Below are 15200 nucleotides of genomic sequence, written 5' to 3' on the forward strand. Positions count from 1 at the left end.
ACAAACAGAGTGTGAAGAAATTAGGAGAGGAAAAAGTGAATGGGGAATCTCAGGCAGCAGCACTGTTGAAAACCACAGCTATGTGTTCTATCATTACTACATTAGAAAAAGTGTGCATGGTTGGGGAGAGTGGTTGGGAAAGTCATACTGCAACATCAACATCCATACAATACTTGTGTAAGTCCAACTCAGCTATGCAGACTCACTGGTTGACACTGGGCCAATACTTTAAGCAAATAACCGGGTTACCTGAGGGACCTCCTCTTCCCTGTATCATCAGCCCGTCCCACCCGCTCATGCAGAAAGGGCATGCTGCGGACCCTGTCAATAAGAGAATTCCATCTGGCGGGGTCCAGGAGGCGGGCCTTCTCGGCAGTAGCACCCACCCTTTGGAACATCTTGCCCCCAGAGATAAGATTAGCCCCATTGCTTTTAGCCTTCCAGAAAAAGTTGAAGACCTGGCTCTGCCACCGGGCTTGGGGCAGGGAGGAGAATCGACATACTTGGGTTTGGCTGGTACATTGAAGTGCCCCTCCTACATGATGGTTGAAGAGATTATAGCCATCTGGATTTTATGAGCTGGGGTAGTTAAGAAATTGTTTTGGTTCTTAATGGGGTTTTATTGGAATTTTACTGTGTTTTTATTTGAGTTTTTATTGTATATTTATTCTGTGTTGTAAACCGCCCAGAGTCCCTCTGGTCGGAGGAGATGGGCGGTGACAAATTTGATAGATAGATAGATAGATAGATAGATAGATAGATAGATAGATAGATAGATAGATAGATAGATAATCAATCCTCACAGGGTTGTTGCTGTGGGAAGAAAATGAAAGGAGATCCCCATATAAGCTGCCTTGACAAAAGGTGGAATATACATCAAACAATAAATAAATAGAAATGAAGATTCTGTTATGACAAAAATAAAGTAAGATGACTGAATAAGATTTTCAAAGTTTTTAAGTGTGTTTCAGAAAAACAGAAAAGTGGAAAATAAGATCTCATTTGTTTTTCATTTCATCTGTAAAAACTTTGTTCAGCTTCATTTGATTGATATATGAGTCACTCCCTGAAACCACAGTTTTCATTGGTATTTCAGATATATCTTGGGCTGGGAAGAATTAGGTCCAGGTAGACATCCATGAAGTATAATGTTCCCAGTTGGTAGAGATACTCCTTATAAAATTATGCCTAATGAGAATGTACAAATCTCCTGTTTTTTAAATATCTCAAGACTTGCATGCCTTTTATATTTAAATACAAGCAGTTAAGTGGATCTCTCTCAATTCAGCGTAATTTTAGAGCTTTCTTTTCTATCTGCTGCTCTAAAAGCAGACAAAATTAACTCAACGTGTCACATGTCCATAAATAACACTGTAATACCAACATTGTTGAACTAAGAAACATCTTCCATCACTTAGGAAATGTTATTGATGATTTTTTATGAATTATTGATCAAACAAACATGTGAAAATAAGTAAATACTTAAATTAACTGCTCTTTTATAAATAAAGTAGACATCAGTCAATTCTATTGATGGTTCCATATATGTTTGTGTACAGGTCTAACCCAGGAAGCTGAATTTAAAATGGGTTCAGCATTAAATAATTATTTTATTTATGTATGTATGTATGTATTAATCTATCAGATTTATATAGCTGTCAGAAGAAGTGACTCTGGGCGGCATACAATAGTTACTTAGTAATTACTTAGCTTTCAAGCAGTAAACAGAACAGACTGTAATTTCTGTGGCTCTGGCATTGCAAGTATGCATTTACTTATTTCTTATTTTAAAAACCATTCATATTCTGCTCTTTAAAAAAGAAAAAAAAAGTTTCACAGGACAACTTACCCAGCATAGAAAACACAGCAACCTATAAAAACTAAAATTACAATACCAGTCAGCATAAGCCAGTATCAGTAATAGTATTCATATTTCAAATATCTGGGAATGTAAATCATATTTGCTTTTCACTTCAAGTGATAATGCATGTGTGCTGGGAGAGTATCCCCAATACAGTAACAGCAATCTGTAACTGAGATGCCACCACTCATAAATTTCAGTCTCTGACTGCCACTGACCATATCTTCAATAGCAAGAACATTTGCAACGATAGTGGTGGAGAACCTTCAGTATAAATAATACTTCACGTACCTAGATTCCAAAGCTATGAAAGGTATTAAGAGTCTGAACTGGACCCAGAAATCATCAAGAAGTTATGGCAGTTGTTCATGCATAGGGAAAACACATTTTCTATCTAAAGGTAATCCATGTTGAGTTGAACGTACATCTTACTTCTTTTACCACTACAGATCTCCTGCTGAAGACACTAAAGAGTTTAGCCAATGTGCAAGTCACCTGGCATAGTTACATCTTTAAACGAGTTACATATGACAAGGTTTGCATGTGTGTGAGTACAGTCATCTGAATAGTGAAGACCTACTATTGAAGAAGGGAGACAAGTCATTTGAAAACATTTTCCCCTACATTTCATTTTTTTGCCTGCTCATTTGCTTATGTAGGTCTGATCCCCTATTAATAGGCAATCAGAAGAATATAGGAAAATATATTAGTAGCTTAGACAGAGCATTTGTTGGAGGAAAATTCCGAGAGTGCCTTGGACTGCAAGAAGTCCATCCTCCAGGAAATAAAGCCAGACTGCTCACTTGAGGGAATGATATTAAAGGCAAAACTGAAATACTTTGGCCACATAATGAGAAGACAGGACACCTGGAAAAGATGCTGATGCTAGGGAGAGTGGAAGGCAAAAGGAAGAGGGGCCGACCAAGGGCAAGATGGATGGATGATATTCTAGAGGTGACAGACTCGTCCCTGGGGGAGCTGGGGGTGTTGACGACTGACAGGAAGCTCTGGCATGGGCTGATCTGTGAAGTCATGAAGAGTCGGAAGTGACTGAACGAATAAACAACAAAAGACAGAGCATTAACGTCTTACAGAGTATTTAAAGACAAAGGAGCAAATGAAAGGTTAAATGGTGCATACCCTAACCCTGCTCACGCTCTCCAATTTAAGATGTTATTCTCTTCTGAATGCTAGAAAAGCAAAATATAGAATGTTTTGTATTAATTAGCAGAAATGACACAAGATGCAACCACAGCAAACACTAGAATGCCATAGCAGAAAAAGCAAAATCTTGGAATTGCTATGTGTTCCTGAGAAAGACATTAGAAGTTGGGTGGAAAAATGCTCGTTAAATTTCCAATTTTCAACAGATATGAACATAATATAGGATTTAAACACTAGCTTGAGATTTTTAAGGTGTGGCTGGTATATTGGTTTCTAATTCATCCTATAACTGTACGTCATCACACGTTATGTGGAAAACTACATGAAATTGTGACCTTTAGTAGAGTTAAAAACTTTTAAAGCTTAGTGCCCTTAAGCTGAAAATTTTGCTCAGTTTGAAAGCAGACAGGCATTATATGCATAGGTAAAGGTAAAGGTTTCCCTTGACGTAAAGTCCAGTCGTGTCCGACTCTAGGGGGCGGTGCTCATCTCCGTTTCTAAGCCTTGGAGCCGGCGTTGTCATAGACACTTCCGGGTCATGTGGCCAGCATGACTCACGGAACGCCGTTACCTTCCCGCCGAAGCGGTACCAATTAATCTACTCACATTTGCATGTTTTCAAACTGCTTGGTGTGCAGGAGCTGGGACGAGCAACGGGAGCTCACCCCGCCGCGCGGTTTCGAACCGCCGACCTTCCGATCGACAGCTCAGCGGTTTAACCCGCAGCGCCACCGCGTCCCTTATTATATGCATAGTCAGCATTTTATGTTTCAGGAGGAGTAGGAGCAGGAGGTAGTAGTGGCAGAATGTACCACTTTGTTAACAGCACAAATTTTGACTTTATGACAGATTGATTCTCACAATTACTAATTCAGAATTCAAGTTGCCAATTGCACAGTGAAGAAAGCCACATAAAGGGCCAACAGTGCTTCAAAATAACTTGGGGGAAAAATAATAACTCTGCACTGTAGGATTGTAACTGAAGTTAATATGCTCTAAATGGTAATAAAAATATAAAAGTATTAAAGCCATAGAAAGGTGTTGCCTTTGTTTTTTCTTCACATGCTATTGAATGAATGGCTATTGTTGGTAGAAACAATGGTCTGTTACATTACATTCTATTATTCTTTCTGTGTGCTATAACAAAATTATGAAATGACCAGAGAAAAGATGGAAAATTAATGATAGAACCTCTGTGACCACTGGGAAAAAAACAGAAATTGTTATTTGAATTCACTTCCCAGATATCATTATATTACTGTATTTAGACAACAAAACTGGATGTGCATAAATACATGGGTAGCCTCTGCCATTCATTTAATAAAATATTGTGTGGAATATATTGCTAAAAATAAACATGTATACATAAACTTTGGTAGATAGAACAAATCTCCATCTTGTCCAGAAATCTATTTCCAGCAGTCCCCACCACTTACTTTCTCTCTCTCTCTCCCCCGACCCGCCACAACCCTGTGCTAATTTAGAATGGTTCAACCAAAAAAGCTTGAGCTTTGATAGATTCCCATTTACACTGGAAGTGTGATAGAATCCAAAAAGATTCCCTGAAAATCCCACTGTTTTTCAGCAATATCATTTCCTTTTCCTTTTCTAAAACATATCTAAAACATGGCCTAAAACTCTAAAGTGTATATCCCCAATATTGACCCCCTTTTCTGTAATTTCCCTTTAGTGTTTGTTATGTGTTTTATGCATTTTTTACAGTATGTTCTTTAGGTAGTTGCTACAGATGTTCTGTATTTTAATATGCTGTTTTCCTTCTAATTGAATATTGCTTTAAGGTAGAAGAGGAATATAAATAGATTAAAGAAATAAACATATAACACATGCCAGAGAATATTTCCACTGCAGTGAGGATAACTAAAATTAAGTGACTGATTGATATCAACTTTTTCTTTTCATCCTATCCTTATTCTTGTACTTGACAAACCCAATCAGATAAGATAAAAAAAAGAAGTGTGATAAAAATAGATATCTATACCAGATGTAGCAAGAACACCAGAAAAATTATGTTTGGTCAATAGAACCAAGACCTACCTAAACAAGGAAGTCTCAATCACAAAGGGAAAGGAAGGGAAGGGAAGGGAAGAAGCAGTCAACTCAAGGCAGAGTTTTATTTAACACATAAGTGTGGTTATACCTAAGTCATTTTTCTTATCTCAATTAAACAACCTCTATCATTTTGGACATACAGAAGAACCTCTCCATCTGCCTTGCTGGTATGGGGGCATTAGAAAGAACTAACAGTTTGAATTAATTCAGAAAACAACTTGGCAACTAGTGCAGTCACTGCATGGTATGCAGAATATATTTATGTAAGTTTCTGAACACTTTTTCTGGAAAATAGCCCATGAAGAACGCATTGCAATGTGTAAATATGAAATATCATCACATCAGGAATTATAATATGGATCCAAAGTATGAAAATATTATGTGCTTAATTTATAACAGATTCCCACACTCATTATTATCCTCTATCACTTCTCCCTACCCATGTTTCAATTTTATGGGTTCTGATGATACACACATAGAGACACACAGACATTTATGAGGAAAATGTGATGGAATGTGAGGATGACCTTGGAAGCTGGGGGTAAGAGATGCCACCTAGGGAACAATCAGATAAAAGAGAAAGGAGTCCACAGCAGAGTAATGGCCAGAGAAAGAAACTTAGAAAGGGTCCGCCCTAATTACTCAGGCAGTAAATAGGGAGGGTGGGAGATTTGTACTTTCAGACTTGCAAGATTCTGTTAATGTAGCCTTACAATAAAGTAGAATTAGTTCATCTCATCATGTGTCCTGTCTGGTTTACCTAGGAGGGCTGACAGAAGTGTGTGGGTGTATATGTGTGTGTGTGTATACACACATGCACACACTCCATCAGAAATAACCTCCACTTCTTCGGCTAAATTGATGAATAAATGCATTTTTACAGAGTCAAATTCCTGGTTTCAATGAAATGGTGAAAACAGCTGTGGCTCCCTTAAGAGATGAATTTGCTTTAATAAAATATTCCTTAAAGGAGGCACAGGTTGGTGTAGAAGCCTGAGAAACAACAGGCAGCTTTTATGAGCAGTTGTAAATAATTGTTGGTTTCTATGTGTGTTCCATCCTACTAACAAAATATACTGGTTTCTGCATTTCAGTCTCTTAGAGGTTACTCGTTAAAGGAGGTTTCTCTGAAACATAAACTAGCTGATACCCTGTACAAAAATACAAATACATTTCACCCTGTCCTCCCCCACTTCTTTATAAAGTCTCCCCCGCCCCTTTATAAACTGTTTTACCAATGATGTACTTAAGTACAGTATATGCTGGACAGCATTGCAAACATATTTGTTAACTGTATTGAACAAAACACAGCAATTAAGAAATACGGAATCGTTTTAAATAGCAGTGCCTTTCAACAGGCATGACAATTTCTTGTGAGTGGGATATGTATGAAGTTCAACTCTCATCAGCTTACTTCATATGAGCAAAACTGCAAGATGAGGAAAACCACAGACCAACATTTACAGAAACACACATTGTCCACTTCAGATTTAGAGGGCCACATTTCATCATTCATGTTTTATAGCTAAACATATACTGTGCTGATTGGTTATGATTTCTGTTGTGGACATAATGGTATTCTATCAGTAAGTATGGACAAATATTTTCTGATTTTTCTTATTTGTTTAGTTGATTATTTTATAATGATTTGTTTGATATATATCCCACCTTTCTTCCAAGAGTTGAAGGTGATACACACACACACACACACACACACACAAATTCTTCCTTGAATTTTATCTCTACAACTGTGACCCCATGAATCAGTTTGGCACATAAACACGAAGTAAATGAAGTAAATGAAAAAGAAGAAAAGGCAGGAGAAATGTGCATCAAAAGTATGCTTCTTAATGACTTCTGGTGGGAACATGGCAGGCTGAACAGCTGTGCCCATGGACGGAGCTGCCAAAGTGGCAGGTTTTTTCGGGATCAGGCTGAAACCCAGGAGTGTTTTCCAGAAAAAGGAAAACATCTGGAATCACCCCATCTATCCTCCAGACAGCTGCTTGCAGCCAGAAGATTGCAAACAGCATTCACATTTGACTGGTAAGAGTTAGCCGGGAGGCTGGGACGTCACCGTTTTCCAAGCTGTGCTGTAGCCTCAAAGGGACACTAAGACCGGCCACCCCATTTCTAAATCACCCAATTTATATTTCTTTTAAGTACGCATACCCTAAGAGAGGCTTTCTAGAGCAAGGAGAAGCTGGGTCTCTTGGTTCTTATCGTTATTTTTGGACCTTGTTTTCCCTCCAAATATTAAGGAGGATTGAGAGTAAATAATTGTCTCCCTGTTATTATTTTTCTACTAAATTTGAAATTATTAGCATCTTCCTACACATTGAATCAGCTGATTTGAACCTTCAGCATTCTGCTTCTACTTTCCCTTGGGAACTGTCTGCATATCTCACTTTCACTTATGTAAACATAAGTGAACTCTTCCATATTTTCACTAGTCAAGCACCTAGGGGGCGCCATAATCTACTATGTGAGACATGGAGGATTTTAAACAGGTATTCTCTGACTTCCACCAAGATTTTAAACATATTCTTTCTGACTCCTACCAAGTTTTTATGCAAGACATTCAGGACATTGTGGAAAATATGAGGTCTAAAATGTGTCATCTGGTTGAGGATGTTGTGGATGAAACTGAGGATTTTAACAGTGACAGAAATGTCTCTTGTGAGATGGGAGAACGGGATTTCTACTGAAATGCTGGATGAAGATTGGATAGTCAAGTTGGAGAAATTTAAGGGAGAGAGCAAGTTGCAAGTCACAAGTGAAATTGATTTCCTGGGTGAATGCCAGAAAAAAGAAGGGGTTATTATGTATGGGAAGTTTCCTGAAGGGAAGTCAGAGTTTTTGAGGCGGGCAGTTGGGCTGTTTGATCCTTTTTCAGAAAGCTCTTTGTACATTTATTTTATTTTGAAGTGGGATAAGGGTTAAAGAATATTTACCTGGACTGTTTTTAAGGTTTGGCTGATTTCATTTACCTTTAATGATTTGGATTAAGATTAATAAGGTATAAAAAAAATGTCTACTTGGAGGGTTTTGGGTTAATTAAGATTAAGATCATTAAAACTGTTGTATTACTAAGTACAATGGCAGACAATTTATGTGCTTTTTAGTTTGATTTTTATTATAATAGAGAGAAAGTTATAGAATAGTAGTAGGAAGGGAATAATTAAATAGATGTTATCTTTGGGGAGGGGAATGTTGTTTATGAGATTTATATGATTTTTCTTTTTTTTCTTTTAATATAAGGGGAGGAAGAAACTGTACTTAGTGATTTTTATAATGTGCCAATGTGGAATGATTCATAGAAATAATGTAGTTTTGGTTTAATATAAAGTCAGGGATTGACTACGGAAATTTTTTGTATATCCTTGCTGTTAAAAGTTGGAAGTCACACTTCTTTGTAACTTTGAAAAAAAAAAATCTCTTGTGTTTTCACTCCTTTTTAGTTTTTTTTTCTCTTTGTAGTTTTTTTTGTTCTTCTTTAGCTTTTATCTCTGCTTGAAACTTAATAAAATTCTTATTTAAAAAAGTATGCTTCTTTATATATCCTCACTCTATCCAATATACACTTACATTTATGTTGGCCATTCACAATTAGTCACATTGAACTATGGCTAATCTGAAACACACACACATACGCATATACATAAACAACCCCACACCCACATACCATACTTGCTATGTAAAGTGATGTTCATAGACTGGTACTACGCTCATGTCACTTTATCAGTATCTGTCATATTAATGTTCCCCTTTTCTCAAATTGCTCATGAATCTAAGCAGGACACCAAAGTAAATATGTATCGACATGACTCTTTGCCATTCCAACTGTATAATGCTCATCATTTTATGTGATGTTTCTTTTTGTGTGATGGGAGATGATGTTGGGATGAATTCTACATACAGAGATACCAAAAAGCAAGAATATTCAAAAGACATTTAAGATTTCCAAAAGATATTCAAGGGCTTGAAGAAAGAAACAGAAAATGGTCAAACAGCCCCCTTCTGATTGCTATATTTGTAAATGTGTCATTTTTTCCCCAGTAAAATAAACATACATTTATAAAAGTAAAGACCTCATGACAGCATTTGTATGCATGAGGGAGCTAAATCCTGAATCCTGGCTAAGTTCCAGTTTAAATAATTAAACGTTAGAATTTCCCAGCAATTTAAGATTTCATTTCCCTGCTTCAGCTGCTATGTTATTGCCAGGTTAAAACCTAAAGGAGACCACATTCAAGTGAGAGATGAAGTAACTTGTGCTTACCATCTTTTGTAATTCAGCAAATCAAGCATGCTTTCCAGTGAAGCAAGCTATATCATTAACACTGTAATAGAGATACATAGGTACATCGGCAACACCGATCTTATTGTATCTAATAATGTCTTTTATATTCCACTTTAGATTATTTTGACAGCCAAATGTATTCAGAAAACCATGCAAATAGGCCACAATAGTAAGTACTATAGAACAAAGACAAAAGGCTTATTTTAGAGCAGGTGGGATATATAAAATGTATGACATCTCACCTTATACCACGGGTTAAATGGCCTATGTAATGCGGAAAGATCCATGGGGGTGCAATGGGTTTTATATTTTGGTTTTTATTTTTGAAATCCACTCAGTGTCACCGTGAGCTGGGTAGCCATATAAATCTCTTTAATAAGTAAGTAAATAATAAATAAAATTATGTATTACTCCTCTGTTTCTTTATTTAGAGTATACCATATTTTATATTGCTTCTTACAAACACAATTTTTTAAAAGATGAAAAAATAAACCAGGCTGTTTGTTTGTGTAACAGGCTCATAAATCACAATTCAATTAGGAATCAGTTTTGACTCATAGTTCCTTGTAGGTTTTCAAAACTAACACAGTAAGAAATAAATAAAGCTACTGAATGGAACTAATGTTGTCTCTACAGAACTCAAGTCTTATGTTTATAAGTTAAAAAAAAAAATGAGCATGAGATGAAGGTATAGCATTGTCAGTTCCTCCTAGGTAGACCAGACCAGGAAATCAGGTCCACAGGAAGACTAGTACAGAATCTTGCAAGTCTGGCTGTGCTATACCTCCCTCACTTCTGATAATCCAATGAATTTGACAATAGGCAGCCAAGATAAAAAATACCAGCAACAAAAAATACCAGCAACAACAACAACAAAAATAATCAATTCAAATACAATACAAATATTTCAATAAAACTAATTCACAGGCTCCAACAGAGACTCTGACCCCCAAGCCCAGGTACACAGTCATATGTTCAGGGTCGTGCGAAATGCTCAAAAGGTTGATCTCTGGGGGATGTTTCTTTCTTCCAAATATTTTTTTTTAGTATTTGTTTACCTTGGTACCTTATGATAAATAAATAATTTTAAAAATCCAAGTAACAGTAATCCATTCTGTTAAAAAAAAAAAAAAACCATCACAGCACCTAATTGTTCTTTGCAATGAATGTAAATGCCTCATCTGCTCTCAGATACAGATCTAATTGCTAGTGTCAGATAATCTGCTCTTATGTTCTGATTCCTTACTATTCTTCCATTAAAAGCTGAAGAAAGAAGAAAAACCTGTACTATACAACACTGGGGGGGCGGGGAGCAAAGCAAAGCAACCACAATTTATTATAGCTGTGATGGGCAGTCCTAGTCTCTCCTACTATACTTGCCCACCCCAACAAAAATACCAATAAGGGCAAGCATTTTATTTTTATGTTATGTATGAGCTGAGAATGTACATTTCTAGACAGTGACCTGAGTCTTTCTAGAATATACCAGTGCCTTCAACATTTACAAGATTTCAAATCTGACAAGACTTCCAGTCTGCTTGTCTATCTGACTTCCTTCCTTAATGCCATTTATTTCTGTATATCTACTGTAAGTAGTACCTAGTTTTTACAGTACAGATCATAGGCTATTTTGGGGGTGGCTCCTTTCAGTTTTGGGGTAGAGAGGAATATATGCTCTCATTCTTACAGATTACCAGGATGTTAAACTTATCTATTTATTAGTATGAATAATTATTAATCTTTAAGTTTCCTTCATATTACAGAATTCATAACTAGAATGTAACAACATATTTTGCATTCAACAGAAATAAACTTTCATTTTACTAGTAAAGAACTAGTAATGAAGTCTGTAATTCTAAAGCATAGGTGTATTTATATATTTATTTTTATTTATACATATTTATACAGCCACCCATCTCACAGATTTGTGACTCTACAATAAAAAAGACAATCATAAAAACTAACAATAAAAAATTCAACACTTAAAACAGAATCAAAGTTACTGATAACAGAGTAGCAAAGAGAATTATTGTTACGAGCAATAAAGCCATCTCACTAATTCACCGCCACCTTGAAACCCCCAAGCCTATTGGCACAACCGTGTTTTAAGGGACTTCCTGAAGGGTATCAGGGGAATGGTGTTCCACAGGGTAGGTGCCATGGCAGAAGAGGCCTGTCTCCTGGGTCCCACCAGATGAAACTCCTTAGCAGACAGGAGCCTCAGCATACCTCTTCTGCCATACCTAATGGGATGGGCAGATGTAATCGAGTAGATGCGGTCCCTCAAATAGCCTGGCCCCATGCCATTTATTCAACACTGATAATTCTAAAATTATACATATATAATAAACTTTCTTTCCCAAACCTTTATCTACATTTCCGGTGTAAATAAATGCAAGATTTTCAAAACTAAATCTATTTAGTAGAGAAAAGCTGGATATAAATTAGTAAGCTTGTAAAATTATTTACACCGAAGGTAGGGTGTCATGGAAAGGAGAATGATTAAATATACCATGGTAAAATAGGATGGAGAATCTGAAATAGCAAGCAGAAAATCAACAAGATTGAAAGCAAACCACAAAAATAGACTAGATAATGTTTTATATTTAGTTAGGTGAGCCAGCAATGAAGTCCTTTCATGTTGCTTTTGATAGTCAGTAGGGGAGTCAAATTTTGATGAAGCATTAGGGAAGTGTCAGCACTTTTCATAAAAAGATAGCTCAAGCATGAGTCATTCAAAGGAAATCAGAAATTGCTTCCTTGCAGAATGATCCAATTTTCTTTTTCTCTGAACCATATTTCAAAACATGCTATTTTTAAAGTCATATATTTTTAGCATAAGTCTTGTTTTATTTTCTTTTAATTGGAATTTGAATGTTTGTTATTACATCTTCATTAGTAAGCCTACACTACTGACTGCTCCACTGATGTCTTGGTGGGAGCAGAGCAGCTCATTTGAGACATAAAAAATGATATTAAAGTAAAATATCTTCCTCCTCCCTCCACATCAGCGTTTTGAAGCTGCAGGCAACCCAACGCATCTGCAGTGAATCATACAGAATGACATCTTTAATGAAGGAAAGGATAGCAGAAATAAAAGGTATGACATAACAGTTTCATTCTAATATCATTAGTAATGTTCTCGCTTTTCTTCCTCCAACACATTAACTTTCATGCAGGAATGCTCACATTGATATGATTAAAATTAAGATAAAGACTGAAGAACATTATTTCAGCAGTGCCAATAAGACTGCTTACAAATACTGGCCTTAAACAAAATGACAGAAAGTCACCTAACAAACTTTATGTGTGCTACTGCAAAAATACTGCAATGCAGGACAACCATTTTCCACACTGTAATACAAACCAATTTGACACTTGTAGATTCTGGCACAAAAAACAAAACAAAACAAAACAAACAGTGGTATTCTATTCTGCCATCTGGTGATCAATGAAATGATTAAAAAGCTTGAACTACAACCAACTTGTAAATGTGGTTCGACTGGGGAAATGACCTAACATTTCTCAACTTCATCATCTAATAGAACAAGCTACAGGCTTCACAACAAAAAGCCACATAATTGTCAAATGTAGGCAGCCTCCCTTATGACAACAGCATCAAGAATGTCAAACATCATCCTCGCATTAGAGCACTCAGTGGGCAGTTGCACATACATTTTTAGAGAAATCAGTTTTACAATATGATCAAATAAACCACTTGATAACTAGTTCCATTTTAGATGGACTCTAAGTTAAATTATACTTCAGTTCTTACCATCAACACATGCTGGCCTTGCCCTTGTCGTACCGGCAATCTGTCCTTTTTTACACGCACAACGAGCGGTTTGTCGAGCTATAGTTCGTCGAGGCTGACTGCTATCTCTGTCCAAAGTAACAATTTCACATGTACCTGCAGCCAACTGACCTGGAAAGAAAACCAGCAACAGGTATCATAGTCAATATCTACTGTAGTCCAGAAGAGTCAAGACCCAGCATTGCTACCAACCCTCCTCAATAAATGGAAATTCAGTTGAAATATATAGATATACATATAGATAATAACACAGAGGTGATATTTGTTTCTCATGTTTCATCTTGAGAGAACTGGTTGTTTTTTAAAAAAAAGCTGGTTTCTATAAATTATTCTAAGTTAACAGCCAGTGTGATATTCAACTAGAACTAGGGAAATCCAGGCCACCTGGATCCTGAGCCACCAACTTCCTACATCCTGAGCCACCAGACTGGGCTTCAGACCAATGACTTTCTCAGCCCTACCTACTCCAAAGGTGGAAAAAAACAAGGAGGAAGGAATACAATTTAAGACTTCTTGAGCTTTTGGAGGAAAGTTGGGATCTAAATCAAATAAATAAATAAATACCTTTATTAGTGATTTATTGACAGAGGAACTTATTTTTGCAGGACTGACGTATTTCTGGAAAAAAACTAATGGAAGATTTTTTTTTATTCTCCAAGTATTTTACTTGAGAAGACGGATAGCCATCTTACTTTCAGAAAATAATGGCAGTCACTGCTGAAAGTGAGAAGAAAGTGCCTTGGTAAAAATAAAGCAAGCAGGTGGCAATAGAGCAGATGTGATGTAGAGCTTAAGGTGCTGGCCGGTCATCAGGGAGATGCCAATGCTAATACACTCACAGCCACAAAAGCTGTGTGAGTGACTTTGGGCCAGTTCCTCTCTCTCAGCCCTAACAATCTCATGAGGTTGTTGGTATAGGAAAAAAATAGCAGAGGTAGCACTATGAACATTGTTTTAAGCAAAAGGAGACATTTAAATCTAGTAAAGAAGTATAATGTAATGAGAATAAAATTAATAAAATAATGCAGTAGATTGAAATAGACTGTAGCAGGATTTCATAACTACTGAAGACTCAAAGTTCAAAAGATGTTTATCAAAGAACGAGAACCACTGAAATAGAATAGCATGTGTAGGTTTATATTTGTTGAGCCCAACACAAATTATTCTGTAGTACTTTCTGCATCGTCCCTCTTTATCTTATTTTCACTTTCCCTGTAACACTGTCACTCCACTCCTTCCTTCCTCCCTCCCTCCCCTTCCCTTCAGTTTATTTCTGTGTATTCCTTCCTTTTTGCTTCTGTTAATGAAAAAGAGAACAGTCTATGTATGCATGCAGACTGACATGTTGCCTAATTTTAAATTCAATTAATTTTAATCATTAGTTATTAATTCAATTATGAATTCTTTCACACAAGGGGGCAATCACATTCCTTGTGGGTTAAAAGTTTTGAAACTAGGGTGATTCTGCAATTATTTATGGTTTCCAGGCCTATACTTTAGATTCACTAAAAAAACATTCAATCTAAATCCCTTGCTGGCTGGCTGGCTGGCTTGATTTATTGTCTCTACAAGAATAGAGATGGAGATTATCCATCTTTAATTATGCATGGAGATGTACTTCCCCAGTCAGAGTTGGTGTGCGACTTGGGTGTCCTCCTGAACTCAGACTCCTGATTAAAGAGCAGGTGGCCAGGAGGAACTTTGCTCAAATTCACCTTGTGCACCAACTGCTTCCTTTCTCATGGTTACTCTTGCTTTAGTTTGGGTTATTGTAATATGCTGTACATGGGGCTATCCTTGAAGAGCATTGAGAAGCTGGAAATGATCCAGAATGCAGAAGTGAGGGCAGTTTTGGGTGTTCCCTGTTACACTCATATAACATCACTGCTCTGTAACCCCACTGTCTCCCAGTGGGCTTCCAGGTGTGATTCAAGGTGCTGGTTACCACCTATAAAGCCTTACATGGCATAAGGCCAGACTAGTTGCAG

At 36.8% G+C, this 15200-nt stretch overlaps 1 protein-coding gene across 1 annotated transcript in view; it reads right to left on the reverse strand.

Annotated features, from left to right (window-relative positions):
• The window catches only part of TAFA5 (TAFA chemokine like family member 5), a 108735-nt gene extending 93780 nt beyond the window's left edge, over positions 1–14955 (reverse strand). Inside the window, exons 1-2 of the mRNA XM_063309352.1 lie at positions 14928–14955; positions 13174–13323 (exon numbers count right to left, since the gene is read on the reverse strand). Of these exons, the coding sequence (XP_063165422.1) occupies positions 13174–13323; positions 14928–14955 (178 nt within the window). The remainder of the gene's footprint in view (positions 1–13173; positions 13324–14927) is intronic.
• Positions 14956–15200: the final 245 nt, after the last annotated feature.

Source organism: Candoia aspera, chromosome 7 (assembly GCF_035149785.1).
Source record: "Candoia aspera isolate rCanAsp1 chromosome 7, rCanAsp1.hap2, whole genome shotgun sequence".
NCBI classification, from domain to species: domain Eukaryota; kingdom Metazoa; phylum Chordata; class Lepidosauria; order Squamata; family Boidae; genus Candoia; species Candoia aspera.